General features: G+C 40.4%; 1 protein-coding gene across 2 annotated transcripts in view; it reads right to left on the bottom strand.

Annotated features, from left to right (window-relative positions):
* Window positions 1-21,799, bottom strand: part of ECHDC3 (enoyl-CoA hydratase domain containing 3) — a 351,543-nt gene that overhangs the window by 226,838 nt on the left and 102,906 nt on the right. For both annotated transcript variants that reach the window (XM_044088305.1, XM_044088304.1), the window contains exon 3: window positions 3,884-3,981. In XM_044088305.1, the coding sequence (XP_043944240.1) occupies window positions 3,884-3,981 (98 nt within the window). The remainder of the gene's footprint in view (window positions 1-3,883; window positions 3,982-21,799) is intronic.

The raw sequence follows: 21,799 nt of genomic DNA, 5'->3' as shown, positions 1-21,799 counted from the left end.
AAATCGCCACTAATTCAAAGGACAACCACAAAGCATTCTATAGCTATGTCAAGAATCTCGATGGCAACACCCAGATCTGCTCTGAGTTACAGCACAACGGCACAAAAATTACAGAACCATCTGATACTGTCAACATCCTAGCAGATAGGTTCAGTGCTATCTTTACCCCCCCCCCCCAAAGGGCCCATATCTATACAGGAAGAATGCAGAGTCCCTGTAATCACAACTACGCAGGTGAAAGCTGCACTCTCTAAAGCCAAAAACACAGCATCCATGGCTCCTACCGGACTGGACAACATCCCAGGCTGCATTTTACATGAACTTCAGAAAGAACTTGCTCCCCGCTTAAGCACCATGTTCAATAATAGCCTCGCATTAGGCTTTGTGCCCACTGAATGGCACACAGCAACAGTTATCCCACTCCACAAAGGGGGAGCCACCACTGATCCCGGGAACTATCGACCTATTAGCCTGACGAGCCTGGTTTGCAAGGCCATGGATTGTATCATCATGGAACTCAAACAAAAACATTGGTAACCTCCAAACTCTGGATCCCACCCAGTTCGGGTTTGTGAAAGGCAGATCATGCCTCCTGAACCTGATTGACTTCTTTGAGGCAGTCACCAAAGCCATAGATGAAGGCAAGGTGGTTCACACAGCCTATCTTGACCTCACCAAGGCTTTCGACACCATCCCCCATTCTGGAATTATAGCTAAACTCACTAAACTAGGTATAAATCTCTACATCACAAGATGGGTTGCCAATTGGATCACTGACAAAACCCACACTATAAAAGTTGCAGACTCCAAATCTGACCTCAAAGCAGTGACAAGTGGAGTACCACAGGGTTCCGTCCTCGGACCTCTCCTGTTTGGTATCTACTTCTCTGATGTACAGGCTAACACAGAAGGCCTCTGGTTAACAAAGTTCGCAGATGACTGCAAACTAGGAGCCATAGTCAAATCCCCAAATGATGTGGACATCCTACAGAAGGGCCTCGCTGAGACAGATGCTTGGTGTCAGAGCCATGGCCTCAAGCTCAATGCCAAAAAGTGCAGTGCCATCCCCTTTGGTAAAAACTCTGTACCCATGAACTACCACATAGGCAACAATCTACTTAACACCGAATATGTGATAAGAGACCTTGGGACCCAGGGGGACAGTAGTCTCTCCTTTGATAGTCACATCGCTACAGTAGTCAGGAAGTCCTTCTACGTGGCACACTTCATCATAAAAGGATTCTCATCCAGGAAAAAAAAGAGGTCATTGTTCCCCTCTACACGACACTCATTAGGCCCATTATAGAGTACAACGCCCCTTTTGGAATGTACCTCGCAAGACATCTGCAACAGCTGGAAACTCCACAAAAATACCTTACAAAGAGGATTACGGGACTCAAACAGATGCCCTACGCTGACCGTCTCAAAAAACTCCAGCTTTACTCAGTAGCATATTGCCTACTCTGAGTTGATCTCTGCCTAACATATAAAGCTATGTCAAACCCACAGCTGTTGGACATGCTACACCTAAAGAAATCCCAATCACTCCGAGCTACACGCTCCAGGGACCTAAACCTTGTCAACACAATAAACAGAACATACTGGAGGGTTACATTCCTGTCCCAGAGACTTTCCATACTCTGGAACAAGCTACCTATCCATGTCAAGCAGAGCTCCTCATTAGTACTCTTCAAGAAAAATCTTGATGATTGGATGAGAAATAGGAAATTCATCCCGGGGATCACTTCTGTGGCTCTGCTCAACAGGGGCACAGGAAAATAACCCTCTTGGGTGGCAAAAGCCAAGGAACGTTGTTAGCTAGGCTTACATAGGCCCTTGGGCTGATAGCCTAGTACCTACCTATGAACCCATAAGTTCAGCCATGCATGGGGAGCATACATGTGAGGTGCACTGTACTCTTTACAACCAAAAGGCTTTGGTATACTGACAGGATGTTGGGCTGCCCTTGGCAGGGGATCCCTATTGTAAAGAATACTGCAACAGTAATATGGAAGGACATTACGCATTATTGTTATCCACACAATGATCATCCAATTCAGCACTATTAAATGCATCCACTAGGGTAGATGGGTTAGTTAAGTTAAAATTAGCTTTTTTAGAACCAGACAGGGAGGTACTGTCTTCTGCTTTGAACAATCTTAATCATAGTGGTCAGGTTTTTTTCCTTTTCATCATGGAAATCATCTCACTCTTGCTATATATGCATTTAAAAATATTGTCAAAATTACTTTTCTTAAATTCAAACAAAAGATTTTAATACCAGTTGCCAAAATATCCACTTCATGAACGTTACCATCTACTAATGTTCATGATCTCAAACCCCATTCTATCAAACAAGCGATTAGTTCCGAATAAAGGAGTAATTCGTCAGTAATGCCATTTGGAAATGTCCATATATGAAGGCCCCTTTGGTACATCACCATTTTTCAGGCCTTCTTTTAAAAAGGCAATATCTACTTGAAAGTTTTAAACTTCAGTACCTTTTTTTTCAAATAGTTTTAACTTGGTTTCAGAGTTAGGTTGTACAACAGCATCTGCTGAATGATTTTTGATGTTTTGTATTCCAGGACTCAGCATTTTATTTAACCATTCATCCAAGAGATATGCATTTACAGTAAGATGAGTGAGTACAGGTATAACAAGGGTCTCGGGGACTACAATACCAGACAGCTCTGTAGAATCAATGATACCTTTATCAGCCATATGATCTACCAACACTCTTGGAGTTGGCATTACAAGTCTCATTAATGCTGAAAATTGCTGGCTCAATTCTTTCACTAAAGATGCTAAATTTCCAATTACATTGTTAGAATTGATGACTAGAGTTTCACAAAACAAAACAGGAGTGTTCTCAGAACTCAAAAGACAAAAGCTTGCCAAGATATATAAATGATATATGAGAATAGTGCCTGCTTCCCTATCTCCCCCAACAAACAAAAAAAAGTCACCTTCTGTGCATCCCACTGGTGTTAAATTGGGATGAAAGTCAAGATACAAATTATTACAGCCATATATTTCAAGCAGCTGCTGTCAAACATACATACTGTACAACAGGCCTTCTCAACCCTAGCTCAAAAATAACATGGTGTACTACTCTAATGTCAGATTGGGACAAGACTGAAAAAAAAAGAACATAGTAATATTTCAATCTACTGCTGTTAGATGTTCATAAAAAAGCAGTATGCTTCCTTAATCCACCCCAATATACACATCTGATATTTGTGAGGAAAGTGAAATAAAATAATCATAGTAATGTAATTCAGCTTGTTGTTCTTAAATAGTACATGGGTCTAGAAACCTATAGCATTTGCCAGGAAAGTTACAGAAACACAGACCACACTGTCCACAGCTCCACACAGGTATAATGACCTTCAGTGAGCAGCTCTGGGTTTGAGTGTGAGGAAGATTAAAGTAATGTCTACTCTGTTTCTAGCTCACCATACAAGCTGTGGTGACCTTCTGTGCACACCTCGGAGAAAGGATGATTTTACTGGTTTTAGACTAGCTAATTATCCAGGGCAGAGGCCACTTCTAAGCTTGTGTCAAAACCTATTATAAAAGATTTTTCCATGTTAAGGTAGTCAATAATCCTGAATGGGCAAAATATTTGAAAACAAAGAAAATTAAAAGGTTCTCAGCCTTGTGATGGAAACTAAAAAGACATTATGGCCAACCTGTTACTGTTAAATACAGTGTAACATCCCCTACATGTGCGTGTGTATACACACACACACACACACACACACACACCAGAAGCCGTTATTAGTTTTACATTGATTTTAAAAAATCTCGCCATATCAGATCAGTAGATTCATCAGATAAACATGCAAGTTACACAGTGTCTATAAGGTAAGCCGCTTACCTCACTGCAGGTATCAAACACCATCTTGTGATACTGTTCACCTTGTGCAGATGTCAATTCTTTCAAATCATGACCAGAGGAGAAAACAGGTCCTTCAGCTACATAAAGAATTAACAATCTCAATGTTTTATCAGATTTGGATATGACAAATACTTATTACTGGAATGTGAATCAAGTTTTACACTACAATTTTTGCTTATGCATTTAGCCATAGTGAATTCTTCATAACAGTTGCTATAATACTTTTTATTTAATCACACTTTGCCCCATCATCTGCCAGTCATCAGTCTCCTATTGCCTAACTGGCCCATTTACTCCCCAGTCAAGATGGTAAGAGTCAACTTGCAGGGGTGGTTCTTGCTTTTTTCTTTTAGGCCTTACCTCCCTACATGCAGGAGTACACTGGGACAGTACAGCATGCAATGGGTTGACAACACTGGGTGGTCCCTTACATTGGGAATCTCATCTTCCAATCAAGAGCAGGCTTTCCTGGTATCCACTGGAGAAATAGGATACACATGTGCTCCCCAAGTGTCTGCAACCCTTCCTTCCTAGGGAGAGGCGGGCAAGTCGCACCCTTTCACTTTTTTCTGTCCTTGTCAGGCTCCTCCATTGCTTTGGAACATCAGTTACCAGAGTTGCAGTTAGGGCTACCTGTCTCTATATCATGGAGCCAGGTGTTATTATTGCAAAATTTTTCATTATTGCATTGTATGGAAAGCACTGCAGAGAGAGTCAAAAAAGCTGAAAAACAAGTCCACATTTATATTTAATGTAGTCTTTACCTAACTCTTCCTCTTTCTTCTCTTTCAGGAAGGGAAGCACATCAATATTCTTACACTTGCAAATAACGGGATACTCTAGGATAGCTCTAGCATCTTCTGTAAAAAGAAGTTGGGCACTCATCGCAAAACTGAATCTATAGCATTCTGCCTGCAAGAAAGGACTGCTGCCTTCTTCACAGCTCAGCTTGACTAATCACCATTCTCAGAGGCTAAATCCCAATCTTCAGATCCTTCCAGCACCTCCTACTTACTGCTTCCCTATTATGAACATTACAATTCTTTCCTTCTTTGCTGTTGTTGCATTTATATCCCCAAAGCAGATAGCTACAAAGACATGCAAAGAAACAGTTCTAAGAAGGAAAGGAGGAATAGAGCAGCCAGTATAGTCACATCAATCCAGCACTGTGGGGAATATAAAAAAAATCATCTGTGCAGAACAGTAACTGCCATAATCCCTGGCTAAAAACAGAGCTCTCAGGCAGGGAGGCAACATGACCATCATTCTAATAAAAGTACACCAGAAGGAGGCACTGACATGAACTCAAATGTATTTTATAATGTTCTACAAAGGTATGCATAGTGTTAGAGTCCTCACCTGTTGATAGGCAAATGGAAACATAGGAATCAAAGCAAGCATGTGGTTTGTGATGTTTGAAAAAACAAAAACAAGGGAAAAAAATGGAATAGAACACAAAATGAATGGAGTAGATACGAGAATTTCCAAGTTCTCCATGGGATAAGGATGGGGATTCTGGTAAATAAGCAACATCTCTGGAAGGTTAAGATTTGGGTTGAACAAAATTGGGACTTCTGGATAACAGCTATACACAGGACTTAGAAGATGTGAAGAGTTGAGCTCTTCACCAAAACATGACTAGGAATGAGTCATGCAGGCAAGGAAAACTTTTGCCTCCACTCAAAAGACAACATTGCCATGCACTTTTTTGAAGATTCCAAGTACTGAATTGAGTTTAAATGGTACAGATCTGAACTTGAAGCGACTGGCTACCAGGAATCTTCTTGAATTATTATCTTTATGTGCAGTTGTGTTGAACATCCAAACAAAACAGCTTGCTTCCCCTATGTGAAAAAATGGAATGAAGTACTATGATACAGAAACCATCTTTGAAAATATACAAATTCTGACCACCAGTATTCAGAATTTTTCAGATTTCCCTTCTGTTCTGCTGAGTAGCAGAAAGAGTGGGAATAAAACCCATTGCCTTGGTAGTCAGTGGGGATGGGCTAAATAGCTTTTCCTACAATGAGCTTTTTGCCTCCTTCCTCACTATTGTATGCAGATGACAGGATTGGCAAGAATTGTTTTGGACAGAAGAAGCGCAAACATTTAAAAAGTAGTCCTTGGTTATCATGTCTCTACCCAACTATCTTTTTGTAACAGATGTTTCTATTTCAGTGATTACTTCCTAAGCACTAATATAAACAGCACATAATTAGAAATTAAAACAAGGTCAGTAATAGGCAAGACAAAATGCTATTAATATAACCAATGTGTCAAACATAAAAAGAAAAATATATGAAACCTCAAAATGCACTCTCTCGAAGCACTCCTAAAAATGGAGAACATCGATATCTGTGCAGTAACTGAGACCTGGTTCAAGGCTCCACAGAGCATCCCTGCAATACCAGGCTACAACTCTTACCACACATTTTGGCCACAAAACCAAGACTGAAACACTAAAGGTGGAGGAATGTCCATATTCACCAAGGATATTCACACCTCCAGGCTAGTTGCCCAACACAATGCATTCGAAATTCTCCAGGTGCAACTAACACTAGGTAAGACTGCAATCCAAATTGTATCTTGCTACAGATCCCCCACCATGCCCCAAGATTCTCACTAAACCTTTCTAAACATACTGGAAAATATTAAGATACAACCAAAACCCTAATACTGGGTGATTTCAACTACCATGCTATTAACTGGGAAAATTACTCAGGTACCAACTCCTTTTCCCAACAGTTCTTGGAATTCATAAATTCCAACGCCCTGGATCAACTAATCCATTGTCCCACCAGGGGTTCCAATATCCTAGACCTGGTCATTACCAACATGGGAGATAGATGCTCCACACCAGTGGCCATCCCCTCATTGGTCAGGTCTGACCATAAGCAAATCACCCTTGACATCCACATCCCACCCCCACCCCCGGTAAGGAAACCTCCTTAAAAAACTTCTCCAAAGCCAACTTCATGCTACTGAAGTCAGAAGTGACAAACTTCATGACACCCATGCAGACGGGATCTGAAAGTTCGACTGCAGAATCCTACACTAAGGCACTGTACGAACACATCCACTCATGCATGAATTGTGCCATCCCAAATAGAACCAAGATGCTCTCCTCCAAAAAAAGGAAGCCAATCTGGTGGTCCCCTGCTATAAACAAACTATACAACAGAAGGAAAAAACTATTGCAGAAAAGAGTAAAATCCCAGGATGCAAAAAACTCCCTCACCAGCCTCAGTAAGAAGCTGAGATCCCTTATAAAATCCTCAAAAGTTAGTTACGAAAATAAAATTGTCAAAGATTCCAAAGACAACCACAAGGCATTCTATAGTTATGTCAAGAATCTAAATAGCAATGCTCAGATCTGCCCTGAGCTACAACAGAATGGCATTAAATATACTGATCCCAAGGATATTGCCAATATCCTGGCAGATCGATTTAGTGTCAACTTCACACACCTCTCACCCCCTAAAGGGCCCGTCTCAATACCAAAAGATTGCCAAATTCTGGTAATCACGACCACACACGTAGAAACTGTACTCTCCAAAGCTAAGAATACAGCATCCATGGGACCAGATGACATCCCAGGCTGTGTACTACATGAACTACAAAATGAACTGGCACCTCACCTAAATGTCATGTTTAATCATAGCCTCACCTCAGGCTTCGGGCCCACTGAGTGGCACACAGCTACAGTTATCCCACTCCACAAGGGGGAAATTCACCCTGGATCCTGGGAACTACCGTCCCATCAGTCTGACAAGCCTGATCTGCAAGGGCATGGAACGCATTATCATGGAACTTATAAACAAAGACATTGGCAACCTTCAAACACTGGACCCCACCCGGTTTGAGTTTGTGAAGGGCCAAACTTGTCTCCTGAACCTGACTGACTTCTTCAAATCAGTCTCCAGAGCTGTGGACGAGGGTAAGGCAGTCCACACAGCCTATCTGGACCTCGCCAAGGCCTTCGACACCATCCCCCACCTGGAATCATAGATAAACTTACTAAGCTAGGCATAAATCCCTATGTCACTCAATGGGTTGCCAACTGGCTTACTGACAGAACCCAGGCAAGTGGAATACCTCAGGGTTCAGTCCTGGGACCACTGTTGTTTGGCATCTACTTCTTTGAAGTATAAGCCAACACTAAGGGACTCTGGCTAACAAAGTTCGCAGATGACTGCAAACTGGGAGCCATTATTGAATCCCCAAATGATGTGGATATTCTACAAAAGGGCCTTACAGAAACAAGATGCCTGGTGCCAGAGCCATGGGCTCAAGCTTAATGCCAAGAAATCTATAGTTATCCCCTTTGGAAAAAAACATGTACCCATGAATTACCACATAGGTGGCAGTACACTAAACATCAAAAGTGTGATGAGAGACTTAGGGACACAGGTGGACAGTGGTCTCACTTTCGATAACCACATTGCCACAACAGTCAGGAAATCTTTCTATGTGGCACACCTCATCACTAAGGGCTTTTCATCCAGAAAAAAGGAGGTCATTGTCCCACTGTACTCATCCCTCATTAGACCCATTAGAGAGTATAATGCCCCATTTGGTATGTACCTCGCAAGACATCTGCAACAGCTGGAAAGGCCACAGAAACAACTCACTAAAATAATCACAGGCCTAAAGCAGATGCTATATGCTGACTGTCTAAAAAAACTCCAGCTATACTCTGTGGCATATTATCTACTCAGAAGCGATTTCTGTTTAACATACAAGGCCATGTCAAACCCTGAGCTGTTGGACATGCTCTACTTAAATAAATCCCAATCCCTCAGAGCCACATGCTCCAGGTATCTAAACCTTGTCATCACAATGAACAAAACATGCTGGAGGGATAGGTTCCTGACCCAGAGACTCCCCATACTCTGGAATAGACTGCCCATACATGTCAAGCAGAGCGCCTCCTTGGCCCTCTTCAAAAGGAACCTTGATGATTGGATGGGAGATAGGAAATTCACCCCGGGGATCATAGGTTCATAGGTTTATACTAGGCTATCTGCCCTAAGGCATTTATAAGCCTAGCCCAAATTTTTGTGGCGTACGCCACCCCTTATATGAAAAAATACTGTGCCCATTAGTTTGTTGTGCCTCTGTCTAGCAGTGACACAGAGATGATTCCCGGGGTAAACCTACGATCTCCCATCCACAGGTCAAGATTTCTCTTGAACAGAGCCAGCGAGGTGCTCTGCCTCACATGGACAAGGATTTTATTCCACAGCATAGGGAGTCTCTGAGTGATAAATCTATCCCTCCAGCACGTCCTATTTATATCCGTGCTAAGGTTTAAGTCGCTTGCTCTAGTGGTTTTGGTGGATTTGGATTTTTTGAGGTGGAGCACGTCCGTTAATTCTGGGTTGGACATGGCCTTGTATGTCAGGCACATGTCACCTCTGAGCAGACGGTATACGACTGAAAAGAGCTGGGGTTTCTTCAATCTGGCAGCATATGACAGATTTTGGAGTCCCTTTATCCTTTTGGTGAGGAACTTTTGGGGTCTCTCCAATTGCTGCAGATGTCGGGTAAGATACATCCCGAATGGGGCATTGTACTCGATCATTGGTCTGATAAGTGAAGAGTACAGGGGAACAATGACCTCACTAGATCTGGATGTGAATCCCTTCATGATCAGGTGGGCAATGTAGAAGGTCTTTCTAACCACTTTAGCAACGTGAGTGTCAAAAGAAAGGCCACTGTCAACCTGGGTCCCCAGGTCCCTGATAACCTCTTCTGTGCTTAGTGGATTGCCACCTATATGGTAGCTTGGGGTTACCTTGTTTTTCCCGAAGGGTATGACTATACATTTTTTGGCGTTTAACTTCAGGCCATGGCTCTGGCACCAGCTATCTGTTTCCATGAGTCCCTTCTGAAGGACATCCGTGTCCGATGCACTTTCCACTATGGCGCCCAGTTTGCAGTTGTCTGCAAACTTTGTCAGCCAAAGTCCTCCCATGTTGGCCTGTACTTCTGAGAAGTAGATGCCGAACAATAGAGGTCCAAGGACCGAGCCCTGTGGGACACCACTTGGTGACCGGCTTGGAGTCTTGACATAGCGCCAGCAACTCTAACCTTGTGGGTTCTGTCCTTAAGCCAGTTTGCAACCCATCTTGTGACATATGGGTTTACATTTAAGCTGGTAAGTTTTTCTACAATACCCGAGTGGGGTATTGTGTCGAAAGCCTTTGCAAGGTCAAGGTAGGCTGTATGGACTGCCTTTCCCTCATCAATGACCTTGGTGACTGTTTCGAAGAAGTCGACCATGTTCAAAAGGCATGATCTTCCCTTGACGAAGCCAAACTGGGTCGGGTCCAATGTCTGCAAGTCCCCTATATCTTTGTTTATGAGCTCCATTATGATCCTCTCCATAGCTTTGCAGACTAGACTTGTTAAGCTTATGGGGCGGTAATTACCAGGGTCCGTAGAGGCACTGCCTTTGTGGAGTGGGACCACAGTTGCTGTACGCCACTCCTTGGGCACGTATCCTGTGGTAAGGCTGAGATTAAACAGCTGCCTTATGTGCGGGTTTAATTCCTCATTTAGCTCGTGTAGCACACAGCCGGGGACACCATCCGGTCCCATTGATGCTGTGTTTTTAGCTTTAGAGAGAGCAGCTTTCACCTGCGCATTTGAGATGTCTGGGAGGCTACACTCGCTGGGATAGTTATCTCTCCTTTAGGGGAGAGGGGTGAAGTTTGCACTGAACCTGTCTGCCAGTATGTTGGCAATGTCTGTGGGTTCAGTGATTTTTGTATCATTTTGGACTAATTCTGAGCATATCTGGGAGTTTCCACCCAGGTTTCTAACATAGCTGAAAAAGGCCTTATGATTGTCCTTTGAATCCATGGCAATTTTTCTCTCAAAATTGGCCTTAGTTGATTTTATGAGTGCTCGTATTTTTTACTAATAATGATCAGGGGTGACTTCCCTTTTATGGATTTTGTTCTATCATGTAATAGCTTTCTCCTCTTATTGTAAAGTTTGTTAATGGCTGGGGTCCACCAGACTGGACGTTTGCCCTTTGTGGAAAGAGTCTTGGTTTTATTTGGGATTGCCTGATCCATGCAGTCCTGGAGGTGTTCATAGAAAGCATTTGTAAGGGCTACCGCAGCTTGGGTTGTGGTTTCCACTGGCTCAGGGGCCTTGAAGGATACCACACTAGTCTTGAGTAGTGTGAAGTTTGCTTTAGAGAAGTTCTTCACTGTGGTCTTTTTTGTTTGGGGTGGGGGCGGGATGTGGATTTCCAGTGAGATTAGTTTATGATCAGATCTCACCAATGAGGGATATACTTCCGGTGTGGAGCATTTTGTCCCCATGTTTGTGATAATGAGATCTGGTATATTTTCTCCTCTCGTGGGAACAGTGACTAGCTGTTCCATGGCATTTGAATTTATGAACTCCAGGAACCATTGGGCTAGAAAGTTAGGGCTTGAGTAACTCATGTTCCCAGTCTATATTCGGGTAGTTGAAGTCACCCAATATGATGGTGTTTGGAGATACATTTATACCCTCCAGTGTCTTCAGGAAGGCTGTGTGGGGTTCCTGAGTTTGAGAGGGTGGCCTGTAGCATACTACAATTTGTAGAGCAGTTTTGCCTATGGTTAGTTGCACCTGGATGGTTTCAAGCTGCATTGCCACCAACCTGGAGGTGTGGGTATCCTTTATGAATATGGATACACCCCCTCCTTTTGTGGTGTGGTCCGGGTTTTGGGGCCGGAACGCATGATATGAGGTAAAACCTAATAGTGCCGGGGTGCTCTCAGGAGCCTTGAACCAGGTTTCAGTTACAGCACAGACATCGATGTTCTCCATACTGAGAAGGGCCTCGAGTGCGTGCATTTTGAGATTTAGACTTCTGGCATTGAGCAGCATTACCCTCAATTTCTTCCCATTTTTGTTTTCTAGGGTGGTAGGTTTAGAATTTGAGCCTTGCCTAAAAAAGGCACTATGGGGGTGGCAAGAGCCTTAGCCAATATCCGGAATCCCAGGGGTGACAGGTGCAAGCCTTCCCTCGCGAAGCAGCGTGGCTTCTCATGTCAGTCGCCCTGCTAGACAGGGGTCCAGAGAAGTAAATATTGTGGGAAGAAATATCCAGGGAATTGTTATGGCTAGGCTTGTATAGGCCCTAGAGCCGATAACCTTGTACCAACCTATGAACAAAATAAGTACAAATCAAATAAACAATTTATACATTAAAGAATAAAGCTAGGTCTATCCAAGATCACTATTCATCCATTAGACATTCAGGATGTAATCTGCCCTGATACTTCAACAGACATTCATTCTTTTTTTTCTGAACTTAGATAAATTTACACATTTCGGACCAAACAAACAGTTAATTTCAAGGACCCGCCCATTGACACACATTTGGTTGAAATACTGAACCTTATCAATATGCCAAATGACAAACATTTCCAATAAAATGAATTTAAATTAAAACAAGTCATTTACACAAATCCCCAAAAAGGGTCAAAGCAAGGATGTGTACATAACCAACTCGTATATTCTGCAGCACAGCAAACTAACATAGCAGGCAAAATGTTAAACTGCATAACTATAATGCAGTTTACAAATACACAGGTGGAGGGTCTACAAAAGCAATGCTGTTAACATTCCTTAAGTGCATCTACCTCAGCATCCTCAGCAAATACAGAGAAACTGCAACCTGAACTGTTAGCATATGGCAAAGTCATAACCTGCTGAGCTGCTGTGTGGATCATGCTGATCACAGCATTAGGTGGACCATTAGAGAATCCATAGTCATGGTTGCAGCTATCTAGGCTTAAAATCTTTCCTAGACTTCGCTGTCTATTTCATGTTCCAGTATAATCACATCCTTACCCAATATTACCTGGGTGTTCCCAGGTATGTAAATCCAGTCTTTAAAAATAACTAAGGACAGGTCACACCACCCAAAATGCCTGTCCTAATATTTTATAGGTTTTTCTGTAGGTTCCTCTGAGGAAAAAGCCAAAAACGGACCAGCACAATGGTGATGCAGCTAAAATAAATTTATTTTAAGTATCAATGCCATTTATAATAAATAAATGGCTAACAGACCGGTTTCGGCTATAAAAAGCCTTCTTCAGTGCTGAAACAAAAGTTAATCAGTAATTGGGTATCTCCAACATCCTGGTCTTATATAAGAAGTCATTTAAAGGTATATTACCAAAACATGTTAAGTTGTATAAATCAAATCACTGTCATAACTGATGAAAAATATTAGTGAAGACATAGTGCCAAAATAATAAAATGTAGTAGTACATTGCATGAACAAGCAGGCTAACATATTATTCCATTTCATTTAATCCAGGTTTGAACAAAACCCCTAACCTGGTTATCCGCATTGTTTCCATGTTATCAAGTTTATTATGCCAACCTGCTTTAAAATTTCTATGCATTTGAATTCTGTCAATAATAATAAATTTAAAGATAGCAGTTGGATGATGAATAGTGTGTTTGTAAAGAGCATTAGACAGACGGTGGTTTCTGATGGCACTGAGGTGTTCACTAATTCTCAGTTTAAATGGTCTGTACGTCTGACCAACATAGAATGAGGAACAGGTACATGTAGCTAAATAAATGACCCAGTCCGAACTACAGTTACCAAAAATGTTGATCTTATATACTTGAGATGTATTTTTGCTAGAACATTCCTTTGTTTTGAGAATATGTTCACAGGCACTACAGTGCCCGCAAGGAAAACACCCCACCAATGGGTCACCAAATAGAGTAGTTTGAACTGATGTCACTGGTGTATATCTCTTATAATGTGTTAAACGAGAGTGTATGGTCCTAGCCCTACGGTATGAAAAGGCACATTTGCCTGGTAAGATATCATTCAAAAGCTCATGAGACTTGAGTATGTCCCAATGTCTGTTAATGATTTCCCTAAATCTGAATGTGTTGTTCCCAAAAGTGGTAACAAACCTAATTGGCTGTCTAGAATTAGATGTTTCATCATGCTTCAAACTTTGGTACTGTAATAAAGTAGGACGTGTCATCTGCCTAGTCTGATGAATAGTATGAGAGATATGGATGGGAGATCGTAGGTTTACCCCGGGAATCATCTCTGTGTCACTGCTGGACAGAGGCAAAACAAACTAATGGGCACAATATTTTTTAACATAAGGGGCAAAACTTTGGGCTAGGCTTATAAATGCCTTAGGGCAGATAGCCTACTATAAACCTATGAACCTATGAACCTATGATTCCTAGAATATCCACGGTTAATAAACCTTTGTGACAGGTCTTGTGCACAAGCTTGATATTGTTCTTCTGATGAGCATATGCGTTTCATATGCAGAAATTGGGATTTCGGAATGTTTCGAATGATGTGGTGGGGGTGAGAACTAGATGCATGTAATAGTGTATTGTACTGAGGAAACTTCCTATGTACACTCGTGGCTAATGTGTGATCCTCCTGTCTAGAGACAACAACATCCAAGAAAACAATCTCTTCATATTCAATATTTAAAGTGAATTGTATATCCCAAGGATTGTTGTTGAGATACCCAACAAAATCAAACACATGGTCCTTATCCCCACGCCACACCATCCAACAATCATCTAGATACCTTCTCCAGATATCAAGGTCATTTATATGCAAATTATGATCTACATCATAAATAAATGATTGCTCAAAAAATCCCATAAATAGGACAGCATATATGGGAGCAAAAGAAGCACCCATTGCAGTCCCCTTAATCTGCCAATAAGGTTGTCCATCAAAATAAAAGATATTTTTGCATAGCACATACTCTGTAAGTTTAACAGGAAAATTGTTAAAGCCAGTGGAATATAATCCAGATTTATTCAACCAATAAGAGATAACAGTTATACCGGCATCATGGGGGATGCTTGTGTAAAGAGATGACACATCTAAGGTACATAACCACCAATCCGCTTCCAATTGTGAATCCTGAGTGATATTGAGAAATTCTGTGGTGTCTTGTATCCTTGATCTAACGTGAGACAAAAGCAGTTTCAAATAATGGGTGATGAAAGCGGAAAGTGGTTCCGTAAGAGAACCTCTGCCAGAGACAATAGGTCTACCTGAGGGATTAGTAGGGTCTTTATGGATTTTAGGAAGAAGATATAGATATTGGGGCATAGGTTCAACCACTTTAAGTTGTTTACATACCTGTCTACTAATAATAACTTCTTCCGTTGTTAAATCCAAAAAAGAGTCTATCTGTGCCTTAAAGTTAGGTGTAGGATCCACAACCATCTTAATATAAAAGCGAGTGTCTACCAGTTTATAAGCCTCATCCTTATATGTGCTATGATCTATGACAACAATACCACCCCTTTTGTCAGCCGGAGTAATGATAATGTCATAATTGAGTTGAAGTTCAGTTAATGCATGTCTCTCTGCTTGGGTAAGATTGTTGCTATTGGGTAGGTATCTATTAGAAAAATGTAAATCTTTAATGACACTTTCCTTAAAAATAGAAACATGTTTATCCATAGGCAGTACAAAATCTGATTTACCAAATTTAAAACCAGTAGATCTTTGAGTAGAATCATGGTCTGAAAAAAATGACATTCCGAAATCCCAATTTCTGCGTATGAAACGCATATGCTCATCAGAAGAACAATATCAAGCTTGTGCACAAGACCTGTCACAAAAGTGGTTGAACCTATGCCCCAATATCTATATCTTCTTCCTAAAATCCATGTGTTTGATTTTGTTAGGTATCTCAACAACAATCCTTGGGATATACAATTCACTTTAAATATTGAATATGAAGAGATTGTTTTCTTGGATGTTGTCTCTAGACAGAAGGATCACACATTAGCCATGAGTGTACACAGGAAGTTTCCTCAGTACAATACACTGTTACATGCATCTAGTTCTCACCCCCGCCACATCATTCGAAACATTCCGAAATCCCAATTTCTGCATATGAAAAACATATGCTCATCAGAAGAACAATATCAAGCTTGTGCACAAGACCTGTCACAAAGGTTTATTAACCGTGGATATTCTAGGAATCATATCTCTCATACTATTCATCAGACTAGGCAGATGACACGTCCTACTTTATTACAGTACCAAAGTTTGAAGCATGATGAAACATCTAATTCTAGGCAGCCAATTAGGTTTGTTACCACTTTTGGGAACAACACATTCAGATTTAGGGAAATCATTAACAGACATTGGGACATACTCAAGTCTCATGAGCTTTTGTATGATATCTTACCAGGCAAATGTGCCTTTTCATACCATAGGGGTAGGACCATACACTCTCGTTTAACACATTATAAGAGATATACACCAGTGACATCAGTTCAAACTACTCTATTTGGTGACCCATTGGTGGGGTGTTTTCCTTGCGGGCACTGTAGTGCCTGTGAACATATTCTCAAAACAAAGGAATTTTCTAGCAAAAATACATCTCAAGTATATAAGATCAACATTTTTGGTAACTGTAGTTCGGACTGGGTCATTTATTTAGCTACATGTACCTGTTCCTCATTCTATGTTGGTCAGACGTCCAGACCATTTAAACTGAGAATTAGTGAACACCTCAGTGCCATCAGAAACCACCGTCTGTCTAATGCTCTTTACAAACACACTATTCATCATCCAACTGCTCTCTTTAAATTTATTATTATTGACAGAATTCAAATGCATAGAAATTTTAAAGCAGGTTGGCATAATAAACTTGATAACATGGAAACAATGTGGATAACCAAGTTAGGGGCTTTGTTCAAACCTGGATTAAATGAAATGGAATAATATGTTAGCCTGCTTGTTCATGCAATGTACTACTACATTTTATTATTTTGGCACTATGTCTTCACTAATATTTTTCATCAGTTTTGACAGTGATTTGGTTTATACAACTTAACATGTTTTTGGTAATATACCTTTAAATGTCTCCTTATATAAGACCAGGATGTTGGAGCTACCTAATTACTGATTAATTTTTGTTTCAGCACTGAAGAAGGCTTTTTATAGCCGAAACCGGTCTGTTAGCCATTTATTTATTATAAATGGCATTGATACTTACAATAAATTTATTTTAGCTGCATCACCATTGTGCTGGTCCGTTTTTGGCTTTTTCGTTTTGTTTGATTTGGACCTTGTACTTTGTCCTTCGTGCGTGTTTTTTTGGCTTGTTCCTCTGAGGAAAAGTAATAAAGTCAGAAGACCACTGTCACTCTCCCACATAAACTTTAGGATTTCCTGGAAGAGGAAAAAAGTAACGTGGCAGTCTTTCTTGTTCATCATCCAGATCCTCACACTTTCGGTGCTTTGGTTGTCTGGATTCCCCCCAAGGCACAGCTTTCTGCAGGATCCACACTCCTGAGAAGGGGGCTATCCTGGCTTATGCCAGGTGAGTAAAAGATGGAAAGGGCTCTCATGAGTAAGCGAGGTGCGTGTAATTATGCCATCCCCTAGAAAAGAGAACCATAATCAAGACTGCAGTCTTTTAATTTGTAACGGGGGTGTTATAAAACTCTGCCAAGATGGCACTCCTGTTTGAAAGAAAACTGTAATGCCACAAATTAAGTGATTTGAGGGATCTACCTCTTACCTAGAATGCACAGAATTTACTGAAGTCAAACCAAAAGGGAAAAATGCTGGGGGCTGCAAACACTGGCACCTGAATCAGATCATTGTCAGTGCCACTGATATCAGCCAGGCTGATGATGGTGAAAGAAGCAATGAAACAGAGGCTGATACAAGTAGCACTTGTGATAATGTAACAATGTCAGAGGAACTAACTTCAGAATCTTTAAAGCCATCTGTAATGACCTCAGATCAAAATGAGATGGGAAAGATACAAACCTAGGTATCAAAGACCATGCATTAACGTGGCAAGAAAATGGGCTGAGATTTATGGGAAATGTCAAGTGTTTGATGGTAGTTGCCATTTTCATAGACCAACTGGCAGAAGTTCTCTGATCAGACTCTGCTAAACTTGCATTAACAAGGCAAGGGCTAGCAGGGAGCCTGCCAAATGCCTACTCTGGCTGGAAAGGCAGCCTGCAGGAAAAAAGGGACAGTGCGTGAACATCAGGGGCAGGGCAGTACTTGTGCAGCAGGGGTGCCCAGATCATCATCAAGTGGATAGGCATCATGTCACCTTCTGAACCACTGCAAGTGTTAGCAAAGGACAGGGAGGGACAGGTATTGGGCAGAACTACAGAACAACTGACAGCAGTTCTGGGTGAGCCATGTCCAAGCATTTAATGTTCCCTACAGCTTACTCTCATTCTTACTAATATGTTTATAGAGGTTCTACTTGTCACGGTCATCTTGTCAAACTTTTCATTGGTTTTTGGTCTGTTAGATAGCTAACATATAGGAGACAAGAAGGATGATATAGCTTCCAACTTTTTCAAATGACTTGGCCCTAAGGAATTTTAAGAACATTGCGTAATGTACATCAAGAGACATAATTAAAGCTCCTTCATACCTGCCATTTCCAGATCTTTTGGTATAGCCCAAAACAATCCATACACTTCCATCAGCCATATGGATCTATTTCCTGTAAGGGCATTTGTTCTTAGAAGCAGTGATTACTCAGTTAAGAGTTCTGAGTAGAAACAGCTCCATGATGAAGCCTGGACACAACCACAAAGTATTTTCTACTATTAAATTATCTGTCTGAAAAGTTAGTTGATGCCAAAAGAATCTGCTAAATAAATATGTTCATTAAGTTTAAAAAATATTACGCAAAATAAGGATGAAAAGAATCTTCAGGATTTTAAAAAGTTCACATGGCACATTCACTGGGAATGATATGGAAGATTCCAGAATAGGGAAATATCCAGTAAAATGAGCTAGGTAGTCTAAACAATAACTTACTTGGGTGGCATAAGCCAGGGAAACATGTTGGCTAGGCTTACGTAGGCCCTTGGGCCGATAGCCTAGTACCTACCTATGAACCTATAACAGGGATTTCAGTTAAAAGTTGTCCAGATTCCCACTGAATAGTCCAATTCCAGCCCTGTAGTACAAGTTCCTACATCATAATGGGATCCAAATGGACAGACAGTAAGTCGACAAGCACAGGAGAGTAGTATTGATGGAAATTAATTCATCCTCAAGTACTGGTGAGTACCTTCACACGGTGGACTCTGTTTTTGAACAAAATTTCACTAAGACTACACTGAAAAATTAGACTAAAAAAGTGCCCAATCCTGGTAGGCACACTGGTGCCAGGACTGGAAAAAATGACAGTGTAGTATCCTCAAGACATGGAAACATTCCTACAATGGGGCTAGGCCAGGCCCAGGGGAAGGATGGCCCCTCTGTTGAAGAAGGAAATTGTAGTGCACAAAAATCACAAAAACTTATAGGCCAAAAAAGAGACATAAAAATGACAGAATAGACTACTGAGGATAAGAAAGAAATTATGTATTGTTACTATTAGCAAGAAGCCCAGAACTTCCAGACAGAAGGTATACGAAAAGATTAAGGAGAGAGAATCTAGAGGAAAGAAAAATATTTCCACAAGAAAAACTGTCAAACTTCAATTAAATATTTGTGTTCATTAATACAGCAGATTTATGAAAAATATTATATAGACCAAGAAACCTTGGGCTGTTTGGAAAAAGAAGCAACTGAGGAAGGGCGAAAATATAAAGAACAAAATCAAGAGATTTTTGAAAGGTATAGAAAAGAAATATGGACATGGGAAAGGAAGACAGATCTGATATGGTGCAATATATATGTAAAGGAGAAAGCTAAATTAATCAACACAAAAAAGGCAGCCTCAAAGATATTCAAGAGAGAAATACAGGCAAAGGCATCCAGATATGGAAAAATTCACAATAAAAAAATAAGATCGCAAAGAAGGAATGCAGAACAGAAGATTAGGAAAGTAGAAGTTAAAAAAAAAAATAAAAGATGAAGTTCTGGAATAGTTGTGAAGGATTTAGTGCAGAAAGTCCAACACAGGTTACATCACAGCATGAAGGAAGGAGTCCTCAAAGTAAGGAGGGAGAGAGACACCCCAAAGTAAGGAGAAAAAAGAGAAGCAGGAGACATCTAAAGAAATCTGAACATAGGAAAGAAAAGGAGATATAAAATGGTGCAATATATATGCAAAGGAGAAAGTAAAACTAATCAATACAAAATGGCAGCACCAAAGATATTTGAAGAGAAATACAGGCAAAGGAATCCAGACATGGAAAATTTTACAATACAAAAAATAAGAAAACAAAGAGGAAAAGCAGAAAAGAGGAACAGTAAAGGAGAAGTTAAAGAAATAGAAACTGACATTATGGAATACCTATGAAGTGAAAGATTTAGTGTAGAAAGTCTAAATCAGATATCACAGCAGCATAGAGCGATGGATCCCTGAATTAAGGAGAAACCAGTGGAAACGTCTGATCAGTTGCCATATGAAGATACTTTGGAGCCTTCGATTAGAAACCAGTACAAATATTCAGCTGGAGTTGCACAGCAACAGAAGAAACAGGAAAGTGTGGCAACTCTGACACAGTCAATGTTGTGGAGCGATAGGCCAGTGAGTTCTCATTTGAAAGAGCAACGGATGACATAGGATGAAACTGAAGAGAGTGTGGCACAGGTAGATGCTCTGGAACTTTCTATAGAATGCCCACAGGAAATGGAGAACAAAGAATGTGCCTGCAATTTAGAAGAAAATGATCTAAGAGAAGAGTTGCTTGATATAATAGAAATGGATAGACATGTTAAGATTAATGAAAGAAATAGACTACAGAAAGTCAATAAACCCCAAAAGTTAGAAGTTTGATAAAACAAATGAACACAGTAATTAGTACTGTCCATAGAGATTCATGTCATATAACAGAAGTAAATACAATATATTACTGTGCAGCTAAACTTAGAACACAAAGTCTTGCCACAAAAACACAAGGTAGTAAGGGAAAGGAAAGGGAGAAATCGAATGCCATCATGGAAGTATCGAATAGAGAAAACTATAAAGCAATTAAGACAAGAAGTGTCACTGTTGGAAGAGTATAGAAGCGTGAACAGATCAACAAAAATACTCAAAGACAGGTGATAAAAGCAATGTGCAGTATCAGAAAAGATCAGGATCTATCATGTACTATCGCAAATAAACTAAAAATATCAGCACAGGCAGAAAAACATAGAATATATGCAGATAAATATAAAGAAAAAGTACAAACTAAGAAATTTATTGATGACCCCAAAATGTTTTTGTAGATAACTGGGAAGCAAGGCAAAACGAATTCAAACACCCCCCAAAAAAGAAGAAATAGATACAGTTTGGAAAAAAATATCTATTAAGATCCTGTGGAACATAATCAAGATTTTAAATAGATAGCAGAAGTAAAAGAAAGAATAAGAAGTTCAAATGCACAAGATATAAAATGGGGTGAAGCAACAGCAGAGAGATTAAAACAAAGTTATGAAAAGCTCCTAATTAGAAAACCCCAGGCCCAAATGCAGTACCTAACTTCTGGCTAAAAGTATTAACATCTTTACATGAAGGTTTAGCCATAAGTAAGAATTATTTATATTTGCACTCTGACCAGACACCAGCCTGGTTAATAACAGATAAAGCAATGCTCCTAGTCAAGAGTGAACCTGCAAGCTTTCCTAAAAACTATAGACCAATAACTTGCCTTCCGATGATGTATAAACTACACACTGGAACTGATGCAGACAGAGTTTATAGTCATTTAGAAAAAACTCAATCATGGCAATAGAACAAAAGGGCAATAAAAGAAAGTCATATGGAAAAAAAAGGATAATTTGTTGTTAAAGTCATAATGGATAACTGTAAAAAGGGGGAGAATTTAAGTATGGCATGGAAAAGCTATAAAAAAGCATTTGCCAGTATCCTACATTCATGGATAAAAGAGTGCTTAAAAATGTATAAGACACACCCTACACTGATT

The sequence above is a fragment of the Protopterus annectens genome, chromosome 11.part0, assembly GCF_019279795.1.
Source record: "Protopterus annectens isolate FY-2018-M chromosome 11.part0, PAN1.0, whole genome shotgun sequence".
In the NCBI taxonomy this organism is placed as follows: domain Eukaryota; kingdom Metazoa; phylum Chordata; order Ceratodontiformes; family Protopteridae; genus Protopterus; species Protopterus annectens.
This window is presented reverse-complemented; position numbering and strand designations above follow the sequence as displayed.